The sequence below is a fragment of the Haliotis asinina genome, chromosome 6 (genome assembly GCF_037392515.1).
Source record: "Haliotis asinina isolate JCU_RB_2024 chromosome 6, JCU_Hal_asi_v2, whole genome shotgun sequence".
In the NCBI taxonomy this organism is placed as follows: Eukaryota; Metazoa; Mollusca; class Gastropoda; order Lepetellida; family Haliotidae; genus Haliotis; species Haliotis asinina.
In genome coordinates this window covers 59,440,599-59,468,194 of record NC_090285.1, presented here as the reverse complement: position 1 = coordinate 59,468,194, position 27,596 = coordinate 59,440,599, and the positions used below count along the sequence as shown (strand labels likewise).

The 27,596-nt window shown below is 39.3% G+C and overlaps 1 protein-coding gene across 2 annotated transcripts in view; it reads right to left on the bottom strand.

Moving 5' to 3' along the window:
• The window catches only part of LOC137287392 (uncharacterized), a 74,915-nt gene that overhangs the window by 36,163 nt on the left and 11,156 nt on the right, over positions 1 to 27,596 (bottom strand). Inside the window, exon 2 of one of the 2 annotated variants that reach the window (XM_067819654.1) lies at positions 1,511 to 1,608. In XM_067819654.1, coding sequence (XP_067675755.1) covers positions 1,511 to 1,559 — 49 coding nt within the window. In that variant the 5' untranslated portion in view covers positions 1,560 to 1,608. Of the gene's footprint in view, positions 1 to 1,510; positions 1,684 to 27,596 lie in introns of those variants that run through there. The other variant, XM_067819653.1, reaches the window with a different exon arrangement.

The following is a 27,596-nucleotide window of genomic DNA, read 5'->3' as shown; positions in this document are numbered from 1 at the left end:
GCACAACCCTTCTGTCTTACAACTTTGTGACTCACCTATCTGTTGTAACAATGTCACACACCTACCGGTAAGAACAATGTGAAACCTGTTCTATATGTTAAAACAATGTTACACACCAATCTATTGGAACAATGCACCACCCAGTCTATCTGTTACAACAATCTCTCTGTACAGACACAGAAGCTGATGTCCTACACACAACTGATTGTAAGGCAGGTGGTTACAATTACAGAAGCTGTATGGCATCCACTTTACACATTACTCCCCTAATTGGAGTCTGTGTACTGAGATACTGATCAGATGGTCACTTGCAGCTGGGGGGATCAGCCAGAGAATACACCAATCATATCCTGTGTTGAAGTGTGAGTTATATGTTTGTGTCTCTTGATCATCTGGGATGAGAGGGTAGCCTAGTTGTAAAAACGTTGGCTCGCCATACCAAAGACCAGGGTTCAATTCCCCACATGGGTACTATATGTAAAGCCAATATGTGGTGTCCCACACCATGATATTGCTGAAATATTGCTATATGTAGCATAAAACCATACTCACCTACTCACTGTGATCATTTTTTCTGTAAGTGCCACTTATGGAATGTCAGTGTATTGTTTCGATTGCACCCATGTGCAGTGCCATCAGGTGTTTGCATGTCAGTGTGAGATAAATCTATGATGTCAGGGGTGTGCAAAGTGGGTAGATGAAGGGGTCCTTTCATTTTGAGTAGATGAAAGTTAGGGTGGGTAGATGAAGAGGTTGTTTCAGATGGAGAAGATGAAGGGGTTGTGTCAAGGTGGGTAGATAGAACAGGTTATGTAATGAAAGGTAGACAAAGAGGTGTCAGAGTGGGTAGATAAAAGGGTTATCATGGTGGGTATATAATGGGATTCTAGCAGGGTGGGTAGTTAAAGGGGTTGAAGTGTTTGTGCACTTATGTGACTTATGTGTAGAAAGTAGATGAAAAATATACCTTGTTGAATATGCAGTGGAGTGCTCATTATTCTAGAGATTTATGCTCATACATACTGAACAGGCTGAACAATGAGTTCCCCAGAATAGAGCCTTTTTCACCAGCTGCATCAAGTTTGGTTTGTTGAAAATAGACACCTATTGACAGCAGTTGATGCATATGTGGCATGTTACACACACAACTGCAAATGCCTTCTTAAAGACCAGAGTTCGACCAGAGAGTAAGGCAACGAGAGCAGCATACCACTTGTCTGTCCTTCAGATCAATGAGATATATGGCACACTTTGCGTGTATTCCCAGCGCAACATGGAACATCACAGATCATTTACTTTGTAGTCATATAACTTCAAGTTCTGAACACTTCTAAACTAAACCTAAACATAAAACAAAGGCAGATATGAAAGAAGATGAGTTACAAGATGCTACTATGGTAAAAGATCTACATCCTTGAGATTGATAGGAATAGCAGATGGGGGATGTTATTTAAAGTATTTGTCAGTTTAATCGAAGCTGTTGAAAGTTAACCAAGTTATTGTGACTTACCTGCCACAATGATGGCTAGCACCAGGGAGATGGGGAAAATGGTATCCATTCCAGTGTGGAGAAATCCAGAAAATAGGAACGCTCACATACTGCTAGTCCTGAAACAGTAGGAAGAGAGTCTTATAGCGTACTATCATCATCCAACAATCACAGACGGCTCACCATCACATAGTGCTTAGTTCTTTGGATCCCTCCCTCACTCGCTGGGAGAGTTGATTAACCTGGTAGGGGTGTGGGCAGTGGCACTGTTCTGGTTGAGTGAGTTTGGCTCTATCACTGATTGAGTGAGTATTGAACACAGTCAGTGGCTTTCTTTACACCTGCCTGGGAGAGTGCATTCAGCTTAGGGGGTAATGGTAATGAGATGGGTTCACAGGGAAACACACTGTGTGGCTAAATAGACCGGTCTTGAAAAAGTCCTGAAAACAGCACCTGAAATGTGAATGTGTATTAATAAACGTTAGCTAAATATAGCTCGGTAAAGAAGTGAAGGCCTAAGTTAGACACATGTTAGATGGGTTTGTAGTAAATCTCTCATCTGCTGAGCCTTGTTGATAGTTGTGGAAGACATGTGAGGGATTGGGATGGGAGGGCATCTGTAAAATGGGCTGGGGTTATGTGGTGGGATATGCTCTGTATTTGACACTGTTGTACACAGGAATAGAACGCTCCTGGCATATACAAAAATATTAGAGTGGTGCTTTGGGGAATTTTGAGGAATATTACTAATCAATATTCTGTGGCCATGAGTATATTTGGTTTGGATTTGCCATCAATTTAGTCTGTGTGTTTACAAGAAGACACCAGAACAGGCTGCGTGTAGGAATACTGAGCTGAACTGAGATTTTATGTGTTGTGGGGAGGTGTGGAGAACAGTGATATGGGTACTGTTAATGTTGGGCAGTAGTCCTGCTGCTCTAAGGGTCATCTCACAAGGCCCCAGGATGCAGACACTTGACAAAACAACATCTCTGCATCCTCTGACAACAAAACTCCACAAGTGGGAAAACAAAACACAGCTCAATTTCCTATCATAAATAAATCTCTCTTTTAGAACAAGTGAAACTTCCAGTCATAGGGCTCTTCTCCTGTGGATCTGTGTGGATGTGAGACAGGCAGTCTGATGTGGCTAAGGCTGGGGGTTACATGTAGACTCTCTGTAGCTCGGGAACTTACCAGTCATAGCTTCTGATGAATAATGTTATTAACTTGGCATATCAGTATTGATTTGTTGTAATAATGAAGTATAATTCCTGATATTTACCCCATGACGTCAATTGCCGAGGGAATATCTGAAATATGTAGATCTTGACATTTATAACAAGGATGATTGGAATACTGGATCTGGCTGTGTTATTTGAATTTTTTCATCAGCATCTATGAATGGTTATGCTGAAGGCAGTTATACTGTCCTGTTGTATGCTGACTTAAAAATACATTTATATAGCATACTGTACCTGGTGGATGGTATCGCCTGTCAGTGTGGGATAAGCAGTGTGGCAGATCTATTGAACCTTGGAGATAATCACATGAGTAGAGTTATATGTATACTGAACTTGATGAAACCCACAGGGCAACACTAAGCTTTGAGGCTTACGATACATACAGGACTATGAAGAACCTTAGGGCTGAGAGCATGTACATGGCCAAACTGAATCTAGTGGCTGATGATGTACATGGCTAAATTAAACCTTGTGGCTGATGACATGTACAGTGTCATACTGAATCTTTGTGGCTGATGACAGGTTATACTGAATTTAGTGTCTGATGACATGTACATGGTTATACTAAATCTTTGTGACTGATGACATGCACAGGGCTCTAATGAATCCAGTGGCTGATGACATATGCAAGGTCATACTGAATCTAGTGGCTGATGACATGTACATGGCTACGCTGAATCCAGTGGCTGATGACATGTACATGGCTCTACTAAATCTTGTGGCTGATGACATGTAGATGGCTCTGCTGAATCTAGTGGCTGATGACATGTAGATGGCTCTGCTGAATCTAGTGGCTGATGACATGTACATGGCTCAACTAAATCCAGTGGCTGATGACATGTACATGGCTCTGCTGAATCTAGTGGCTGATGACATGTAGATGGCTCTGCTGAATCTAGTGGCTGATGACATGTACAGAGCTATGCTGAATCTAGTGACATGATGACGGACTCACAGGGTGTCAGCTGTAACAGTCTCTCTGACACACCAGGCATCCTCTCTGCACTCAGACATCAGGATTTTTCCTTATCTCCTGGTTACATGACTGTGTAATCTTTCATCAGAAACTGGGAATATTAGCTGGACACATTAGCAGTAAACAGATTAGCATGTCAAGCAACATGCTGAGTGATAGGTTGGATGTGTCCATTGCCCTTGGTTCAGCAGGGTGAAGGGGCGGGAGATGTTGGATGTTCCGCTGAGTCACAGTTAGGGGGAGGTAAGGGGAGGTGGCTGGGCCACCTGTTTTAGCTGTGGGGACCATGTTATCACACAGACAATCATCCACACACTCATCCAGAGTAAAATTGACAGCAAATATCATTTTTTGTTAGCTAGATCTTATTAGCCATTGATATTTGGGCTGTGAAAGCAAGCTAGGTATGAAGGTTGAATAAAACTAATTACTAGTACTTAGAGAAATTAAAATTTTACAGAGAAACCCACCTCCCTGAGTTGAAAAGGGAATCAGTATAGGCTGTGGGAGTTGAAAAAGAGGTGAATATTAGGCAACTCCAGTTGAGAGGAGACAAGTAAATCAAGTTAAGCTTAGAATAGGATGAACAAAGACTGCTTGAGTTGAAATGTGACTGAGTATAGGCTCCTTGAGTTGAAAAGGAGATGAGAATGAGGCAGCTAGAACTGAGAAAGTGGAAGTATGTCTGGTGCGGGAGTTTATAAATTTGAATGCAGCTGATTGTTTTCTTAAATAGGTTGTCTAGTGTCTTAGTGGTTGTACCACCTCAGAAGGTATGGCTAGTACCATCCTTTACTTCAGTGTGGGGAGCAACTCAAGTAGAGTTGGCAGAGGTACACGTAGATTAGAGCAAATAAAGACAAGAGGCTGATTCATGTAGGAGACCTGTGAACTCTTCTCATAGCTTTTATGTCACTGCCCAGAGAAGCAAGACTCTTGATGTAAAGATGGACTCTTGAGTATTACAGGCTGAAAAGTGGAATAATGTAACTAGAAAGAGGACTATCTGTCATGGAGAAGTAGGGCAATCAGTTAACATACATCACAGAGGCACAAATGGCGGGAGTTGAGATCTCAGCGGAAATTGACCAGATTTTGTCAGTTTTCAAGTTAGAAGATGGCCAGGGCCAGGCAGATAAACAAGCACCTGTTAGATGAGATCTAGCATTACCAGTGGCAATGAGAGGAAGCCAACGGATGTACTAACTACTGGATGTATAGTCAACTAATGTAGCAGGGGTCGGGCAAGGGAATCAGGATTACAACTTTGGGGACAGCTTTATTTGGGTGGAAGATGGGTTTTCAGTGCTGTCCCAATCTCAAAATCCTTGAACATTATAATGTAATGCTGAACCCATTCTCTCATATCTAAACCTACATGAACCAGATTTAACTCAGGTTAAGACTGACTCATCTCTCTGTGGCTTCTTTTCAATTTAAATTTTTTTTTTTTTTTTACATCATAGTGACTTATTTCCAGAGTCTATGATTGACCTAATGCTGTGTAGATGGATGGAGATTGTAGATGTGTATTAGGGGAAGGGATTGTTTTTAGTGGAAGGAGTGTGTTGGAGTCTTGAGTTTTGAGGGGCCTCCTTGTACTAAAAAATCCCAAGGTCCGGGTGGGTGGAGATGTTGATGTAAGGGTGGTGCTGAAGGGTGGATGTACACAGCTTCCCATTTACATGTGTTTCATACAAGGCAGGCAAACCAACTCCTGCATAATGGAAAATAAACAAATTACAAAACCATGCATCTCTCACTGAACTGTGGAAAATCCACAAACTGGTACTTGAAGAATTTTACATCTTGACATTTGTAGTACAAAACATTGAAAGTCGTAAATTTTGTAATCTGAATAAAAAGTTTATAGGAAGAATGCAGAGTTCAGACATTGAATAAGAACAAAATTTCTACTTTGCATAAGAGTTGTCCTTACACGACCTTATTAGGACATGCATGCTACAGCTGTTGATCATCAAGGCAGTAGAGGGTAGGTTGGTGTTCAGCACGTTCAAACAACTCATCAAGACGAGGGATGCAGCAGTTATAGAAAACTCATATAGGAAATTGTATTGATACATATTTCCCTCCATTTCTATGTACTTATGATTCATAAACACATGTTCTTGGTCTCCATGGAATCCTAACTTGGACTTTGCTTTTAGGACAGATTCCTTATGATTATGGAATTGGTTTTGACATTTTTATTTATTTGAAAACTTTATTGCTGTTTGATTTAGAGTGAAATTGCTTTTCCCATATTTGACAAAGACGAAGCTGTTTTGCAAGTTTCATGTTAATGGCAAATGTGATGCGTTCTTTCTCTGTGTATTTAATTTTTAATTTTGTAACTGAAGTTGAATTTATGCTGCTCAAAGCTTTGACATTGTACATTAAAGAGAGCATGGTTGAAATTCTAGAGTTTTTCTTCTGTAAATTCTCCTCTCACCAGCATGTGCACATGTTCACATTTTAAGTGGTCTAAATCTGTTAACTGCTCAGACAATCCAACCACCTTGATGAGATAATTCATTTTGGATGGTCTGAATCATTCAAAGCCATTTTAGATATTTTTAAAACTTTTTTTCAATGCATTTTAAAATTTCCTTCAAAGTGACATGTGTTTGAGAATTTAAAGCAAAAATGTAAAAGGAATGCTAGCAATTCATATCTTAATTTCAATTTAGAATGAGTTGTTGTTTTTACAGTATCCACTGAGTCTGTGAATGAATGATGGAAGAAGCTCCTTCATACAACTTGAGCCAGTTTTATCACATTTCAGCCAGGAGTGTTTATTTCTCACTGAAAAATTATCATAACATCAATGTAGCCTCCTAAACTATCTCCCTTTTGTTGGTTTGGGGACAAGGGAAACATTTGTCCTAAATTAAAATGATTATAATAAGGGATTAGTGGGTGAGTTTAGTTTTACGTCACATTCAGTGATATTCCAGCTATGGCAGCGGTCTTTACATAATTGAGTCTGGACCAAACAATCCAGTGATCAACAGCAGGAACATTAATCTGCACAATTAGGTGCTGATGACATTTGTCATTGAAGCCATCGAGCCACACCATCTGATCTCTTTAGTCAAATCTTATGACATGCATAGTTGCGTTTTGTGGCAAGCATGAGTTGATGAAGACCTTTTCTATCCTGAATCTTCACAGGTAAATTATAATAAGCATTACATTTTCTCAGTAATGTACAGATTCAAGTACTGTTTTGGTTCTTGACTGAAAAAGTGTAATCCCAAATACAACATGTGTTACATTTGACCACTTTTTAGAAAATGTCATCCGCTCTCATTACTATGAAACTCTACAAGATATAAAGCATTGCACATCTTTTAGATTTTTATTGAACTTGTTTTGAGGAAAAACATGCTCAGCTAACTAAATAATTCTGTAGCTGCACACTGAGGTTCATGGACTGCATACAGTTTGATTTTATCATGGTAAACGTAAGGCCTTTATTCATGAGGCCACAAAAACTACCGGTATTAGATTTTCAGCCTGTAATAGCCTCATGTCTTGTTCTGACAGACATTGTGGTCAATATTGGATGTATACAGGGAGCAAATACAATCATGTGGGTTATGTTAAGGTGTCATCTTCTAAAAAAAACTTGAACAGATATGTATGTATTTTGTCATTAGAGCACTGCATCTTATTGTTCAGATTTTCCACAATGCCGCAAACTTATCTAAAGAAATAAATAATAACGATGAACTGGCCATCATATCTATCCGTATCTGCTGACCTTGATACAAATATGTTCAATACAACCTATGCAAGTCCGTGACATTGTACAAGTTTAGCTGTCAGTAGCTCGTGAAAAAAATAAGACCAGAGTCAGAGGACAGCTCTTTTATGTTTATCTGTAATATACTATTCAAAATCTCAGGGACTAGACGTTAGTCTAACCCAGAAACAAAAATATACTGAAAAAAAACCAATCCAGTAAATTCAGATTTCTTTCTATGGAAAATAATGGATTCTTTCTACTCATTTCTATTAAATATTTAAGAGCAATTTAACAGAAGAAAATCTTCAGATGTTTTCTTGAGAAAAATTTAGTGTTAGTTATGACCAAGTGAGGCAGTACTGAGGGGGATGGTCACATATGGCTGTCAGGGGTAATAACATCAATCGACTGAGGGTGTTCGATAATCGACTGGGATGAGAATCTCATAATTAGTTTACAATCCGTATCCTGCAATTGTAGGTGAACAGATAGACACATTTTGCAACACATTACGTCTGCTGACTCGAAGTTTTCTGAGGTAATTTCATCACCAGTAGGAGGATAACAAGGAAATTGTTTGTGTCATTGTGCTTGAGCCAGAACATTCTGGGAACCGTGGTATTTCTAATGACTCCGACATTTACCGAATACTGATCACAACATATGGCTGAGTTCATGCATAATTACTACATCGCTTATTAGCCAGTGGAACACTTGTTGTGTCATTCAAGAATCTATATGTGAATGAACAGTATTAGAAATGGCTAATTTTTACAGATGACATTATCCAAGACAGATTAACAATAACAATGCTAAATTAATCTAAAAAAATATTCTAAATTCTTCCATATGATGGTTGTTTGTGTGACATTACCTTGACATACTAACTATAATCACGTTGAAAATAAGGATCTTCTCCTGATGATCATATATCTTTCCAAGGATTCACAGTCAGAAGAAGAAATAGCAATATTAGTACAGATATTGGTTTAGAGAATTATGAAGAATATTGGATATCTGACCTCATAAATTACTTTTTTGTAATGTTCAAATTAAATTCCTTCCATAATCCACACTCAGAGAGTGAATAGGTGCTCTTTCTGTTAACAACAGGCGTCTTTCAGGGAAACTGTAGATAATTTGTATTTCATTTTCAAAGTTGGAGGCATGAATTCAGTGAGAAACTGAAAAAAATGATTTTGTATTAAATTGTTTGTGACACCATGAGCAATAAATGATGTCATCTTTTGACACTGTGTCAAACAAAACCACAGTTCACTGAAAGAAACTGTCCTGTAGGCATGAAGGAAAAATAGTAAATATGGTGAAAAATTAAAAATTAGTAGAGATAATACACAAAGTAGTTTTGCCTTGAGAAATGGGACACGCAGCTAGTCTGTGTGTTCTAAAACACAGTGTCACAGTTGTATCACAGTGCAAGTGTTTGTCTTGGAAGCAGATGATGGCATCAGCTGTTGTTGTAGGACACCCATGCAGATCCAAGCTGATCCATGCACATTTAGACTGTGTCGCACATAACAGGGCTTGCCATTAATTCTGCAGGTCAGGATGACATCAGCACTAATATATCACAAAGAATAACCAGCATTTAGGTATTGATATAAGCAGCTGACTAATTCAGTTTGATATGTGGTATATTGACTGTATACATGCCTATTGTTAATGGCCTGGGTTTCCGTGGCTTGAAAGTTTTGAAAAAATTTATCACTCCCTGTAGTAAATATTAATGTTAACAAGATAATTTAAAAACTGTTTACGTATGTATTATTGATGACAAATGGAATTTCTGTGTGTTGACAAAATTAATTTGCCAAAATTAATTCCCAAAGAAAAAATGTTGTTGGCGGAAAGTTGCATTCTGAATCCAGAACTCACAAAGTGGCAGTTTGCGATGCATATTAATGGATTAAGCCCACACACAATTTAGGAAAGTGTGAATTTGGAAGTCATTTGTGCATCAGACTGAGGCCATGGTACTGCTGAAGATCCTGTTGTATTTAACATTTTCTTATCAGGTTTGTAACAGTTCATTACAAGCAGTAGTTAATGAGAACAACTAAACTATCAGAGGCTGATCAGCCAAGCTAAAAGGTTTTATGGACCAGACAAGAAATATTTCTTTGAGATAAGGACGTTTTAGTTAATTAGGCATGAGAGCAGGAGATGGTATGTACTGCTATATGTTAGAGATGGCACTGGGGTGCACTAATGAACACAAGGGACTTGAAGATAGATCTGTTATCTCAAATGTCCCAGGGGGTTCTTGTCATTGTCATTAGTTGTGTGGAAGATAGTGTTTCTGTTGTTAAGAGTGGTTGCATGGACTGAGCAGTGTTACCTCACACATGTGTCACCTCCACATGTGGGGCTTTAGATGATATACTCAGTGTCATTGTCACAGGCAGTTACAATTCATTTTGTCTGATGTACTTACTCAACCTCTGAAATATTTCTGATTATTTCTTTGTTCCATTTGTCAACAGTTTGAACACTTTCGAGGTGATAAATACCTTGAACATACACTTGCTGATAACAGAGGTTGAATAACAAAACTCATTACATCAACTTTATGTTCAAAGTGATAAATGATTTGTACACACATACTGATAGTGGGCTATGGTTGAATAACAAGAAACATTACAACAGCTTTGTATTCACTTCATAGTTGAATTCTTATGAGGTGACAAATGATTTGTGTAGCACAAATGCTGACTGTAAGTCTTAAATAACAAAACATGTTTCATCAGCTTTGTGCCCGCCTCATCATGGGTACAACAAGCTGGTGTTTGATGAACCTTTCTTTGATAAGCGTTGCATTTAGAAATATTTTTTAAACAGCAAAGTGTTGTCATAGCAGCAGTTGTGGATGAGGTTATCAGGTGACCTAGCCAGGTAGATGTTGATACAGGTGGAACATGCATCAGTAGTTGTGAGGGAAGCAGTGCAAGAGAAATGCTGATTACCTCAACACATCACAACACTCAGTCTCACACATGTACGCTATTTTGAAATCTGGAACATGTTAGTTTGTTTTCCCTGGGGAGTCTTTCAACTTGAAGAGAACTTGTCCACTCCTAGACTCTTCATTGCTAGAAGGTTCTCACACATTCGATAAAACAACAACTTTATTTGTTGATTGGTAAATAGCCTTAATGGAGGTAAGAGATAATGGTAAAAATAACATAGGTAATTTTATTTTTTGAAGGGGTTGGTGTCAAGTACATTCCTGATCAGAAAGCACTATTTGTTCTGTAAGCAATGAATGATCAACAGCATTGTGATGCATAACCTGGTGTCATTATTTACAAACACACCTTCAGCTTCAAAATTTGAAAAGATGTATTTCATGTGCTTAGATGAGATTTTTGTGTTAATTACCTATTGCCTGAATGTCTAGGACAACTTTGCCAAATAGTATTGCAAAATGTGAATCATGTTTTAACATACTTTAGAACATGTGGTTGGTGTTGTCTTTGAAAACAATGACTTATTGTTTTTCTTTTTGTACCCCAACAGAATGTAGCATCCAAGACAGGTTATTTACTAACTGCAAGGATATAACTGGAATAGTTCAGGTTTGAGTTGTAAATTTAGCACATTTATAAATGTAGCATTGAAAAAGAAATGCCAGTCAGTCTGTCTCATGTCCCTGAACCGCATTAATTTCTCTCCTGCTTAGCCTGCAGGGTTTTTTTTGTTAATGTTAAAATTATACATTGAAAGACAAAGCATTAGTTTAGGTTCCTAGGCTACTTTTGTAAACATACATCATCTGGGACTATTATGCCATTAAGCCAAAGTGTGTTAATATCCATGGAGAGTGATGGCTGTGATATTTCCAGATTCATCGTTGGCAATTAAAACCAGTGTGGTAAATACCACATAGCTGATAATGTCATCCACCATGACCCCCCACAAACTGCAACAAGTAAATTACGTCTACATCACACTTTTATGACCCAGATTGTTCAAATTTTAAAGTCACTGTGGACATTGACAAATGTAATCTGAAGATCTGGGCCGTGATGTCTCATAAAATGAAAAAACAGACGTCTGTTTCAGCGGCTATATAAACTGTTTTGTGATGATGATACATAATGATACATGTTGGTGTATAGACAATATCAACATATATCAGCCTTCACCATTGGTACAAATCAAAAAGTTGTCCGCTTTAAGTTTCTAGGGATGGTTCTACATGCATGCACGCATGCACGCACGCAGGCACGCACTGGCAACTAAGTGCTATCTGAATACACTTCCCAATACAAAAAAGCATTAATACATAATTTGGGCTCATAAATAGCCAAGTACAATAATGAACAATTGACAGGTTTGAATGGAAAAAGATCAAAGAGGATCTTTCTTTTATGCTCCTTAAAATAGACATGGTTTTAAATACAGTCAGGGAATTCATGACAAGACTTCCTTCACAAAAAGAAATATATTTTTGTCAAATGTTTCATCTTACCAGTGACTCAAAGAAACAAATATATAATTTCAGCAAACAGTTTGGTAAATGTTTATCATGTAACACTGTGAAATGGCTAGTTTACAGCATGTATGATGGACGTATCCACCTCCAGCCAGGCTGATTACTTGGAACTACAGATAAACATCGTCTGACAGGTGGGTGTTTGTTGGGCAAGTCATCAGGACAGCCATTGTTTCATGAACTTCACAACAAGACATGTTGTGTTTGTTCACAATAACAAAAGAGCAATTATCTTCCCCTCTGCTGATGACAGCTTTATCAGATGTTATAGCTGCTGACATAACTGCAGATGTAACCGCTGATGATCAGAGCCGCTGCTGATGTGGTCAGTTGAGAGGTCATTACTGGGCAAAGTGACAGCCAGCCTGCCTGCCAGTATGTGCTTGGTTACAACATGGCTGGTGAGACTTACATATAGTTTACATATTGGTTGCACAGTACAGCTCTCTGAATTGTTGTCGTTTTCTGTTGTGCTGACTTGCTGTTTTATAATCTAAATTTCGTTAACATTTCATGACATAGAAATACTGCACAATGATGTGCACGCATAGGATCTCATCTGCTAGATGCTTCTGCCAGGTCAGCTTCTGAAGTAGACCTGTACAAGTCGATTAAGGTAATAATTAACAGTTCAAATGATAGTTTCTAAAACAGATAACAGACTGGGGTTCTTGTACGGTCCGCTTTTCTAGACTTGCCTCTTCGAGGAATAGAATTACTATACATTCATGGGCTTAATCTGAAGTACAGCCTTGGAGCAATACTACCTTTGAAGCTCCTGAAACTGTTCCGGTCGATGGGTAGAAGGGAACTGCCCTTTGGAACTGTGTCTTGTGTTAAGGGAGCCACTTGATTGCCTCTGCTTTATGATTTCTTTCCAAAATCTCTGTGATTGTTGTAAAGGAAATTATACTCAGGAGTTTTAACTGTAACTCTGTGTTTCAATCAGTAAACATTAAGTATTTATTGTATCCTTACTTGTTAAACACCCATCCTTTGATGGTAGTGAACAAATAAAGAAATAACACTATTTAAGTTGAAAGTGGGCTAGAAAAATCTTTCAAAAATCTAGACTTGATTCAGTTTTGTGTTTTTGCATTAGAAAGGATAGGGCTGAAGGGAAATAAGGGTTCAGGATTTGTGGGTTGTCTACATTACCTGCATGTGTATGAATACTAAACAGAGACAATTGTCTGTTTATATTAACTTCTTAACATTGTTACTGTACCACTGTACTGTTAAACTGTTTTAGGCCTGTTGATACTGGGTGTTGTATGTTAACACTACGTCTATGATGTGCATCCTGTTACAAGAATGTATTTTCCTAACCATAACCATTCGGAACCTGTGCTAAAAGCATAGTCTATTGCCAGATTCTGACCATATCACCTTCACAATCAAAAAGTGGTAAAACAGGTGTTCATAAATTTCAAAGATGAGCATATTCTGCCACCCACAAACCCGGGCAGTTGCTCTACAGAAAATATTCATCACACATCTTGAAACTTGGTAATGCCATCAAAAATTGTCTGCCATAAAACTCATCAAATGCTTGCTGAAGCCTTTACTCTTGTATGCTAGATAAAGTTAAAAATTCAGCATTGAATGTTCATAGAAAGTGAGTGCATGCTCGTTTGTATCTGAAAAGTTGTGGACCCCCAAGTGATGGGACTGCTGAAGTATTCGACGTCAGTGTCTTCCGCAAAAAAAAAAAAATTACTGCTGCTATCAAAAAGCAAATGATATAAGGTTCATCTTTCAAGATTACTTTCCAAATGTCACATCTTTTGGTTCTGTTCAGAGCCCATACACAATTATATGGTCTCTGTTCCATGAACTACAAGAAGAAATAGTGTAACTGAGTCATTAGAGCGTTTGATCTTGACACGGAAAATTCGGTTTGATTCCTCACAGGGGTACAATGTGTGAAGACATTCATGATGTCCCTCAACATGAGTTTGCCGGAATATCACTAAAAATGACATAAAGTCCTACTTACTCACTGAAATGCTTGCAGATTGCTTTGAATGTGTACTGGTTGTCAACAAAATATTTCTTCAAAAAGGAACTAGCTGTTCATTTTTGCAGCTGTCCCAGCAGGTAATATTTAAGTTGTCCGTTACTGATGTAATAAGCCACCTTCAGTTCTCCAATACGTGTGAATCTGGAGTTGCAGACGGCCCTTCCGTGGCCTCTGTCTGGACAACCATATCAATAATCTTGAGCATGTATGATATAGCAGTAACTCACTACACTAATGGCTCATCCAAAACTGTATGTATTTCGTGGTACTGTTATGGGCCTAACCCACATAAACTGTGAATCTATGTTGTCTGGAGACCTGCAGGGTGATGCAGTAATGCAACCTCCTTGATAATCAAATGTATTATATCAACATCATCACTCTATGTGGATAAATACCCGGCATCAATTGGCTACAACTGTGTCACGTTACCCAGATTGATGGCATGCCGCTGTCCAGTCAAATTACTGTCATAAAACCTGTGAAGATCCGGGTTAGAATTGTCCTTCAGCAACCCATGCTTGTGGTAAGAGGCGACTAATGGGATCAGGTGTCCAGACTCACTGACTTGGTTGACACTGTCATCGTTTCCAAATAGCAAACATCGCTGCTTATGCTATTGATCACTGGATTGTCTGGTCCAGACAAGATTATTTACAGACACCACTACATAGTTAGAATATTGCTGAGTGCGACATTGAACAAAAAACCAACCAATCAATCAAATATTGTCATGAGCAAGAACAACTGTGCAGAATCAGAGAAGATATTTTGCAGTATCAGTAACAAAATGAAGCTATGGTTGACAGTAACCTTATGGTACATGATGGCATCAGGATAAAAAAGTGTTTAACATGATAGTATGGTGATCAAATGGCCTGGATTATCTATGATGCTAATAAAGGGAATGTTGCTTACAGTAAATGCTTTTACGTATAGTTCTAACAGCTGCTGTTCCATGTTTGGGTGTGGAATCTTCTAATAGATTCCATCTCTACCTAAATGTTATTGGTTATGTGAACAAGCCACTTGCTGTCAGACTGGGACTGTGTTTCGAACATGGAACTCCAGTATTTCATGTTAGTTACAACCTACTAACAAGGATCTGAACAACAGTCCCTGACACATGGCCGTGCGTGTTGATTCATGATCATGACAAGACTGTTTTGTGTTACATAATTAGGTATGAGTGATGATTAATTTGAATGCCATCTGAGATGATTAGTTATATCAAATTCAGATTACATTTTCTAATCATATTTTTCAGTGTTGACTGTCAGCTAGCAGGTGACAGAGACAGGACAATAGATGGATGGTTTTCGATCGATAATAACTTCACATCAGTTTCAGTGTTTCAGTGTTAGGTGAATGAGGATGAAAATGTCATAAATAATTTGTAATATTGTCTTTCAGTAACTTTGCAGAGAGATAGAGTGATGTGGAAGATGGATGGTGTCCCATCTAGCTGTCGCCGGCTTGTGTAGAGATGGTCAGCTATCCTGAGCATGAACCTCTCTGTATAGTGCATAGTGTTCCATCTTACTTGCATGTGCATGTGTAGAGATGGTCAAGTTTCTTTCTAGCACCTGCCTGTATTGAGATGGTCAACCTTCTTTCTAGCACCTGCCTGTATTCAGATGGTCAATCTTCTTTCTAGCACCTGCCTGTATTCAGATTGTCAACCTTCTTTCTAGCACCTGCCTGTATTCAGATGTCAACCATCTTTCTAGTACCTGTCTGTATAGAGTTGGTCGCCCATTTTAGTTGTACCTGCCTGTTAAAATGATGATATGCAAGGGTTGATCAAAAAGTTCTAAGGCTGTATAACTTCTAGACTGGTGACACCTCTGTGGCGACACCTGTATACCCCAGTATGCTTCAAGAACCTGTTGCTTTTGAGCTAGTTTATCTATTTGAGTAAAATAACTGGAAATGCTGATGAAGAACACTGTCCACAACACTCCTAAGATTAGTTGGTGTCACCAGAAGTTATGTATTCTTAGAACTTTTTGCCCAGCCCTTGTAGCTAGGCTCTGTTAGTAACAAAAGTTATCAAACCATGACATATCCCCTGGCTCCCACATATTTGAAAGGACAAACCATCTAACAGTTACTTGACAATTGCTTAGACTAAGTATGAATCGTTTCCATGGATGTCATGAAAAATAATAATGCAATATATCTGTAAACAGCAAAAGGCACCACTTCAAGATCTGGCGTATATATCTGCCAAGATCTGTTGAAAGATATCAAATGGTTTTCGAGTTGTGCTTTGGAACGAAGCCTATCCCTCCTTTTTAAGACTAAGTCCGAAACATTTCCGTTGAAACCGGGGAGAAATAACAATGCTAGAAATCTGTAAATAGCAAAAGGACCACTTTGAGGTCTACCTCACATATCTGCCAAATTTTGCATATATAATGGCTGAAAGATATAAAGGATGTTTTCCAGTTGTGCTCTGAAAATGAGGGTCACCCCTCCCTTTGAAGACTCAGTTCAAATCATTTCCATAGAAACCAAGAAGAATAAAAATCTGGAAATAGTAAAGGGCACCATAATAATTAGGTGCTGTTTGATACATGCACGAAGTTTTGTTGGAAAATATTCAACCGTTTTGGAGTTACGCCCGGGAAGGAAAAGGATTACAGTTGGACAGACATACTGAGGGGATAAAAAGATGGTCACCCATCTTGTATCACCATGTATACATGATATAACCAACCCATGGTATATGTTGCTTCTAGATACATAGCAGTGTCACCCATCTAGCACCTATCATCTCCTTTAAGGATATGCATGGTTACCCCTTTAGCCTCCCTCTTGAGGTGTTGATTGCCTCTTCCTCATTAACAGCTCATGAGGCATGTTTCTTATCTTGTAAAATGATTCTGTCATGTTCTTGTACAGATTATATTGCTGAGTTTATCTTTGCTTTATCAAAGAGGTAAGACTTTTTGTTGTAAGCAATCCACAGGAAACTGTGCTATTGGATAACCTGACTAGATAGGTTTTTATTGTTTTTGTTGAAAGTTTAACTAACCTCTCAAAATGCACTTTGCCAAGACCCAATTCTGATATCTACCAAGTTAACTTTCCTTGGACATTCAAACCAAAGTCATGTGGTTGATACTCTATCCACAGGGACATTACTGCCAGCACCCACCTACTGTTAATTTGCCATGACCCACAACTTAACCTCTCGCAACTTGTAGTTTGTCACAACACAACACACAAACCTTCTAGTAAATAACACCAACCAATACCCACCAATTGCTATGTTAGCGTCACCAAGGTATTGGTAGAATAGAACCACTCACCATCCACCCAGGTATCAGTAGACTAAAACCACCAACCATCCACCCAGGTATCAGTAGACTAGAACCACCCACCATCCACCCAGGTATTGGTAGACTAAAACCACCAACCATCCACCCAGGTATCAGTAGACTTGAAACACCCACCATCCACCCAGGTATTGGTAGACTAAAACCACCCACCATCCACCCAGGTATTGGTAGACTAAAACCACCAACCATCCACCCAGGTATCAGTAGACTAGAACCACCCACCATCCACCCAGGTATTGGTAGACTAAAACCACCAACCATCCACCCAGGTATCAGTAGACTAGAACCACCCACCATCCACCCAGGTATTGGTAGACTAAAACCACCCATCATCCACCCAGGTATTGGTAGACTAAAACCACCCACCATCTACCCACAACTTAACCTCTTGCAACTCGTAGTTTGTCACAACACAACATACAAACCTTCTAGTAAATAACCCCCAACCAATACCCACCTGTGACCTATTGCTATATTAGCACAACCCACCAACCACCCAGGTATTGGTAGACTAAAACCACCCACCATCCACCTGCCACTCAGGCAATACATCAAGGTAATATCCCCACCTGCTTCCTCTGTATATCTAGTATTTCCTTCTTCCATCAAAGCATTAAATATACTCTGACACTATGATGTCTGCTGTCATGAGTGTAGATACAAACACAGGTGTTTCAGAAAATGGGAGTTTTGATCAGACATTGAGCCACAGTACAGTTGCAGGCTTCAATCGCCCAGGCGACGAGATGTCCAGAGAATCCCATTGCTGCCATCCAATCCAGTTGAACCATTACCTACAGTTGCATCTTTCTATCCAAGCGAGTACCAGTTGCCTAGGCTTCATCTCAGCTAAACTATTATTCTGAGACATTCAGGTGCTGCTCTATCTAATGTATGATGCCTGCTTTGCCTGATGGACATTGATGTAGAATTCCTCTCGCTGACCCTAGTCAAACAGACTGTACACCTGTCATCATGAACTTCAGGTAAGTACAGGGAATCTGCTAACAGGCCAGTACAGGTGGATGGCCCTCTGATCAGTCTGAGATTGACTGCCACACCTGAGGTCTATCTATAAGATTAGCTTTATCATATCAGGTATCTTTGCTTTCGCCAAGTATGGGCAAATGAAGATTACTAACTCACTACTAATTCAAACACTGACTATGGTAAATTATTGCTCAAAATGAAGGAGTTGAGGCTCATTGGGGGATCTTGTAAAATGTGTCAGCTGAAAATGAATCAGGGATCAATTCCAGTCCAGTAGTCAACACCATCAATTTAGGGACGACTCTGGTCAGTACAATCATCCAGGAGGCCTAACAGCCCGGTAAATTAGTGTCATCAAGCAATGGCTACGTCAGACTTATCAGATAGGGCAGTACCATGGAATGAATGTTATGTATAGGTCTCACAAACCCATACCAGTACAACCAACAAGAAATTCAAATCAGTTCCATTAAATGGGCTACATCTAAGCTAGTCACATGGCTCAGTACCATGCAATGAAGACTACATCTAGCCATCACAAACCCATGTCCATACAATTTAGTAGGATCCAGCTCAGTGTCATCAAGCAAGGGCTGCATCAAAGCTGGTCACATGGCTTAGTACCACATAATGAAGGCTGCGTCTAGCCCTCACAAACCCATGTCAGTACAATATATTAGGATCCAGCTCAGTGTCGTCAAGAAAGGGCTGCATAAGACAAAGTCACATGGGTCAGTACGATCAAATGAAGGTTTTGTCTAACCCTCACGAACCCATGTCAGTACATTCAACAAGGATCCACCTCCATGACATCTAACAAAGGCTACATCAGACCAAGTCACATGAGTTAGTACCATAAAGTGACACTTCTTACCCTCACAAACCCATTCAACAAGGATCAACTTTGGGTCCCAACAGATCATGATTGTCAAACAGGGCTACAGCTCAAAAAACTGAGAGGTACCACCTCTGAACCTAAAATTCCAGAAGTCATTTCAACATGAAAGGTCCATACCAGAGAATCTAGAGGCTTCATCCAGGAAAAGGAGTGTATGGGTATCTTTCTCATGTCCTGAATCTTGAATATTGCATGAAGTGCTATAAAAGTGCACTGAACTAGTGGCATGTATTATTCTCAATTCTCTGGTGATCAGTACCATAAATATAGTGCCAATTAACCCCCCCTAAACAGTTGTGTGTCCATCATTACTAGAATTGGTTCCAGCACAAGGCGTGTGGTAAATACACCATTGAAAAGGTTTCAGTTCTACTCTAACACCCTTGGGATCAATACACCATCAAACAAGGGACACTTGTAAATCCATAGATAGTCTATGAAAAATAAAGAGCCACCTCTTCCCAGTATGCACTGAAATCTAGAAAATGCATCAATCAGGGGCCACTTCTACACCCAAGAATCCTGTCATTATTACACTGACAGTATAGGGACACTCAAGCCCCATGGACAGTCAGCCTGAAACTAGGGGCCACCTTTTGCCAGCATTGATGTATAGCAAATGCCATAGTTAGGCCCAACAATCACATCATCACTGAGAATTTAGTGATGCTTGAAACTCTAAGGTCAGTCCCCTTAAACAAGTGTAAACCTATAACCACACATGTAGAAAGTGACCAATCACAGGCTACTTCACCCCTCAACAGTCCGGTTATCATTACACTATATATTCAATAAGTGTAATGGTGATGGGAAATAGAAGTTGTTATCCAAAACATTTGTCATTATTTTACTTCCCAACTCCTAAAATGCCACTGAAAGAAGTCATCATTACATTGACAACTTGGGAAGTCTCAAACTCCTTGGTCAGTCAGCCTTAGATTAGGGGCCACCTCGAGCCAGCATTGATACATAGAAAATACATCAATCACTGAGTTGTTACAGGACAGGGGTAAACACAGACAGCGGTCATCATGATGGTGATTAGTTTAACATCAAATTGATTAGTTAGTATTCCAGATACACAGAGCCAAGAGATAGTGAAGAAATGGATTCATGATGTAGTGTATGCTGATGTATCTTAGAGTGTTTGGCTTGTACTTTTCTGTTGTTTCCATTGCAGGGGGGTTTGTTTGTTGTTTATTGCTACACTCAGCACTATTGGAGCTATGTGATGCCTGTCTATAATCAAATCTTGAGCAAGCAATCTACTGATTGACGTTATGAGCATTGATCTACACAGCTGAGATAAGTTGACATACATCAATCAAGTTGGCAAATCTGACCACCTAATCCCGTTAGTTGCCTTTTATGACAAGCACTGGTTACTGAAGACCAATTCTAACCTCAGTATTCACTGTGGGGAAGGGAAATGTTGCTGAGACTCTAGGCTATGGTTGACTCAGTACTGGCGACAGGGCGATTTATGTGCTGTATGGAGGATGAGAAGTGTTCACAGAGTGAAGTCACAAAGCTTTCTGAAGACTGAAAAAGATGAATCACTACAAGACATGACCTCATGATAACATTTAATGTGGGGCCAGAGCACTCTGAGAACTTGGTAATATTCCCTCAGTTCATTGCAGGGTAATTGGTATTGACATCACTAGTTACTCCTGCCCAGAATGCTAGTGAACTATCCTGGCACTGTGAGACAGTGTAATACCAATGTCAGAGATTCTTGGACTGGGGTACCCTGATGGTTAATGAGTTTGTCGTCACACCAAAGTGTTTTAGAGCAGCTCTCGTACCAAAATATATCGAAACATAATCTGGCATCTTAACTAAATCAAGCCCTGTGCCAGAACTCTTCTGTATGTAATGCTGCTGTGTGGGTTCTGGATTCTACCTGGGTGTCTAGTGGTATAAGTTCTCTTGGCATGCCAGAGGCCTGGGATTTGATTCTCATCATGGGTGTGTGAGCCCTGTATTTGTTTCTTGAAGAAAGGGATGTAAAATCTCACTCAATCACTAACTCACTTGCTCATGCTCACTCAAGCACTCACTCACTAACTCAAATACTTGGGATAAATTACGTTTTTTTTTGGTTTTTTTATATGTGCATGTCAGTTTATAACTGAAAACTATATAATGTCAATGTCAATACTAGCATTGTAATTGACATAGTAATATGGAAATAAGATTTTAAGAACTCAATGCTGTGGTTGGCTGCATGATTTCCTGTGGTACTGTTACATGCAGATCTCGTCCACCCCTTCTTTGCCCACATACCCAAGTGTATTTGTTCTAGTATGAACATATGTACTATGCCTTCAATGATGACATTTATCAGTTTCCTGCTGAAGGGTGTGCAACATCTTGCCCAGTCTATTAGAACATTAGTTATTATTGATATCTGCCAATATCAAAGTGGAAGTGTTTCCATCACAACCTGGTCGTCACAAGTAACAGTGGGAGGAAGGACCCCAGGCCTGGCAGGATGTTGGCATCCCCTGGGATGTTTAGCTGAACAGGAATTACTATTTGTTTGTTCCATTTTGGAGTAACTTAATTAGGCATTTTCAGTGTAGACACATGTAGGGTCCAGAAACAGCTTTGTGGTAGCCATGGGGGTTCTGTGTGTGTGGCTGGCACAGGGATGGAATGTGTTTGGGGTGGGTTGCTGTTCAATGGACCAGTGCTTTTCAGTGTGCGTGCGTGCGTCCGTGCGTCCGTGTGGGTGAAGGTTTTGTGTGGAGGGTGAGGACTGGGGTATGGGAAAGGTGTGAGAGTGAGGTATGAAGAAGAAGGGATGTCAAGGTGTAAGAAGGACAGATATGAAAGTGTGGAGGGGAGCAGTATGTAGCATGATAGGAGCCCGGGTTTGGTCACGGGTGACTAAGGGAAGTGAGAAGATAGGTGTGTGAGCAAGAAATCTGTGTAGGGTTGCAGGAAGGAGATGTGTTTGGAGCTGCAAGGAGGGGAGAAATGGGATGGTTTCACCTGTCAACAATTACCTTTGTACCTTGGTTACTGATGATAACTGGGGATCTGGAGTAGCCTTGGGGTGTTCACCCCAGTGTTCACATGCCATGCTGAAGACCCAGGTTCATTTCCCCACAATGGAAGGTGAAGACTATTTCTGGTGATGTAGATGGAATATTTCTAGAAGGACATAAAACCTTGCTCACTCTCTCACTCATGATTACTAGCCAAATTTTGACAAGACAATCAAGTGGTTGATGTTATGAGCAACAAATCCCACTGTCACACTTTGATGACAATAAGGACCAGTTCAAACCTGACACCCCAACATGATATTTCGTGATTTATGGCTCAGGGGGTGATGGTGACCCTGCACAAATTTATGTACAGAGTAAGTGTGCTCTATCTTGCATGTCATGTACTAAATCAATAACCACTTCTCTAGTACATATATTCAAAATTTATGACCCTCTACCTCTCTGCAACAAAATAGGTGAACCCCCACTTAAAATCATCAACAACCCCACCCCACGCCCACCCAGCCTCAGCCCCTAGCCATGAAGAAATTAATGTCCCTTACAGCACACACAAAATTTGTCATCCATAAAATGTAATATAAGCTAGCCTTTAAAGCATTAACTCATCATACAGAAGACCCATGTCCATATACAAAATAACATATGAAGTCCATTTCTAATGTTCCCTTTATGACATGGCTGGCCCAGTAGCAGAACCATAGTCGCTCAGTAAGTAAAATACAAAAATGGTAAGGCTAAGCACAGGAACTGCTGGTAGGAACAGTATGTTGAATATCAGCTACTTATTATTGCCAACATTTTTTTTTGTTCTGGGGAATGATTACTGACCCCACTGAACATGGCAGCATCAGTAGTTTCAGAGACTGGGTCATGTCGCTGACCCTGATTATCACTGAAGGTTACTGGATGATGAAAACATGGTTTTTATCTGGGTAATTACTGAACGTGTGTTGGGGATCACATGCTAGGGGATACATCACCAGTAGGCAGCCCAGTCATCAACCACTGGAAGTCCTGATCCACCCACCACCACCAATCACTGTAATCCTCAGCTCCAGCAGGATGGTGTTCAATCAACAAAGTAAATATTATCTTTGATACATACGTCAGAATTACACTATGAAATGCTGTTGTATTTTCAAACATAAAAGCTGTTGTGCAAATAGTTAACTTTGAAGAATAATTATAAGGTCTTTTGATATCTGTTGTGTAGTTTGATGATGGATGAAATTGAATTTGATACAACATCTTTGTCCTTAATATTCCTTTGTTTCGTTTTGCATGGTATTATCAAGCTATGAAATAGCTGCCCTATAAAGCAAATGTATATTTAGAAAAATACTTAACTTACAAAAAAGCTTATGTGGATGAAATTGAATTTAATGAAACATCTTTGCCCTTAATATTCCCTTGTTTTGTTTTGCATGGTAGGATCAAGCTATGTAATACCAGTAACTGTCCTACTCTGAAATAATAGAAAATTATATTGAGCAGCTTCATAGTTGGAGAAATATTTAATTTTAAAAAAAAAGCTTATGTGTGTTTAATCAATGTCTGAAGCTGATTTGAATATTGAAAACTGCTTGTTTGTTTTATGCCATGTGTTGGGTAGTGCTCTGATAATGCCATTACTTGGTCCCTTTCCAATAATATTTTTCCATGATTATATTCATGTGACACCTGTTTAAACATATTCTGAAGCTTTCAAAACTAGATATAGTTTTTATGGAATTTAAAGTGACATTTAGATTGTATGTTTGAGTAGTTTATTCACAATCCTATCAGTGAGAAACACCTGTTTAAACAGCCAGCACAATTAAAACCATTAGTTCTATAGAATCCAAAGAAACACATTAAAGTTCTTAAACCTAAAGGTACGAAATTTGGAACATAATTGATTTCCCTTTTTTCCTCTTTTTAAAAAAGAGTACATCAAGAGCAAATCAAAACTTACATATGATAAATGAATTTTGAAATATTTTTTCCTATATGACTCATTCAGCCCCAGCTTATTCTACCATCAGATTGTAATTGATATGTCCAGACTTTTCATTATGGACGAATTACTCATAAAATCAATATTGACATCTACACGCATATGAGTTGATAGTAGAAACAAGCCATGCATGACCTCAGCTCCCCCTCCCCTTCAGTAGGTCCAATTAGATTTGCAACCTGATAGCATTATGATCAAACAGTGAGATCATTATTGGAATTTTTCCGCTAAACAAAGACAATGCTGCAGGTTTAATGATAGCTGGAAAATTAGGCTTCCATGTAGGGTTGTAGCTGCGTGGGACAAAGCAGTGACCAATCTACTCCACTAGCCTGTAACAACCCACGTGCACACCCGGAATACTACAGAGCTATGAGTCATGCAGAGAGATGTCCTTTGTCCCATTCTGTTCACAGTTATGGTGAAGTTAGACAAAGAACTTCACGTTGAATTATTTATTCATGTAAAACAATGAAGTTCCTGACAATGGAGTATTTAGAGTCACCCCTCATTGCCTTGCCCCAGGGGTGGACCAGCCCCTCCCTAAATGAGGGTGGGGCAGGCTGGTTGAAGTAGGGTACGGCCAACATATGGGGGTCATTAATTTCTTAGAGCAGTATTATCTGTTTAACAAAACTATCATATCTTAGAATAGAATTTATGGATTCGGATGTATGGTTTGGGGTCTGATGACTTGAATGGAATTTGATTTTACAAGTTAGTCATTTCTTTATGATGTTTAATTCATTTCAAGTGCTCCCACTGGGGTTTTTAAACAAAGCACATAAAGATTCTGTTCAACTTTTCTGTGCTAGGTATATTCATATGTGGCAAGGAGAGAGAATCTCGGATTGATTATAATGGGAAATAGTTGGTTTGCTTGGAAATGTGTGTATACACTAAGAATATATCGTATAACAATGCAATCAACATATCGTAGGCGTTTCCCAGGTATGATATTCAGTGAAATTTCAGTGAACACATTTTGCAATATTGGCCTTGTGTTCTCTGAATGTTTTTTCATTAGTATATATGCCAAACAAAACAAGGTATGGTTAATGACCATTGGAAGGAATATTTTGTCTGAAATTGTTTGATCAGTTTCCAGTTTGAAAAACAAAGCCACAAATTTTTTCTCAAACTCTGTCCATTCTTGTTCAGTTTATGAGAATGTAATAAACACACTAGAATTTACCAAATGCTCTCTGTACATTATTGCATAGTTTCTCTATTAAAGAGAGGGAATACATGTAAACTATTTAGTTGATTCCTGAAGTGTGGTATCTCCTACTTAGTTAAGATAGCTCTCCTTCAAATTTAAATGTACAGTCCTTTTTATCCAATAGACATGGCCTCTCTCGACACTGATGTAGCACTGACTGAACTGTGTAAAATATTTGAATAATAATTCAGCAGTGAGGTTGTACTGTAGGATCAGGTAAGTGGGTGGCTGAGTGAATATGATTTGATATGATTTATGTTGCCCAATGTGAAATAACCACTGACAGCTGTTGTTAAAGAAATGTGACCATTCACCAATGGCAGATTGTGAATATACTTGAAATATGAGATGAACATTCAGACTCCATGGTGATTTTAAAACGCAACATAAATACCGGCATGGTATTTAAACATACAGACAATATTGAACCCAGAAGGTGGATTCAAAGTGCACCGACTGGCTTCGTGTAGTGCAAGGTGAAGGTAAAGGAGACTCATTGTCATTCTGACTAATGTAAACAGATACAGGCATATTGATCAGTATTGTGACACGTGTGATATGGGACAATGTGGCCCTTTAAATTCAGTCTCTGCAACTGTTGAAAACCTGTTACAATTTTGGATTTCATATGTATTAAAAAGCTATTACCCCAAACGTAATGCAGGACTTTGAGAAGAAATCTGCTTGTGTGATGAGACTTTGATGACTTGATATTATTGACATTACTAACAAAACAGTGCAACATATGCAGATATTGGCATGAAGACAATCATATATTGACTCATGATGGCTGGATTTTTTGAAATGTTGAGAAACACCAGCAGATGGTATTGAATGCTTTTAAATCGTGCTCTTGGGAGTTTGAAATGATTTATGTTGACACTTAATCATTTTGGCATAATCAGTTGTGCTGTGTGTTTTTCTACACAAGTCAAAAGTCCAAAACTATTCATAGCTTAAAAATGCCAGTTTCACAAATCAGAAATTCTGTATATCAGATTCAGCCTAACATTAGTGACTGAAATCAATCTGTCTGTTTCACATCTGTCACCCTACTCGGAATCATTCACTTAGGATGGGTAGATGTTTGCAATATGGATAGTAAGTCCAACTGCTGTTGGAGTGAAGTTCTTTTATTCTGTCAGTTGTCATACATTAGATTATCTGCTAATGTTGTTTTACAGTCAGCTGCTGTCATCATACAATCATATTTTGTCAATAATCACCTAGGGTTATCATACAATCATTTGTTGTCATACAGTCAGCTAGAGTTATCATACAATCATCTGTGATCATAGTCATCTAGGGTTACCATACATTTAGCTGGGGTTGTCATGCAGTTGATTGTTATACAATCACCTGTTGTCATGCAGTCAGCTGGGGTTATCATTACAATCACCTGTGGTCATACAGTCAGCTAGGGTTATCATACAATCACCTGTGGTCATACAGCCAGCTAAGGTTATACTGTCAGCTGCAGTTATCAATACAATCAACTGTTGTCATAGAGTCAGCTGAGGTTATCATACAATAACCTGTCGTCATACGATCACCTGGCGTTGTCAGTCTGTCAGCTGATGCTGGAGTTTCTCTGGCCCAGCTGAACTTAGCATACACTTTAAGCAGGGCCCAACTGGGCATGTCATACCATTAATGTGACTCAACTAGGCTCCTCATACACTTTAAGCAGGGCCCAACTGGGCATGTCATACCATTAATGTGACTCAACTAGGCTCCTCATACACTTTAAGCAGGGCCCAACTGGGCATGTCATACCATTAATGTGACTCAACTAGGCTCCTCATACACTTTAAGCAGGGCCCAACTGGGCATGTCATACCATTAATGTGACTCAACTAGGCTCCTCATACACTTTAAGCAGGGCCCAACTGGGCATGTCATACCATTAATGTGACTCAACTAGGCTCCTCATACACTTTAAGCAGGGCCCAACTGGGCATGTCATACCATTAATGTGACTCAACTAGGCTCCTCATACACTTTAAGCAGGGCCCAACTGGGCATGTCATACCATTAATGTGACTCAACTAGGCTCCTCATACACTTTAAGCAGGGCCCAACTGGGCATGTCATACCATTAATGTGACTCAACTAGGCTCCTCA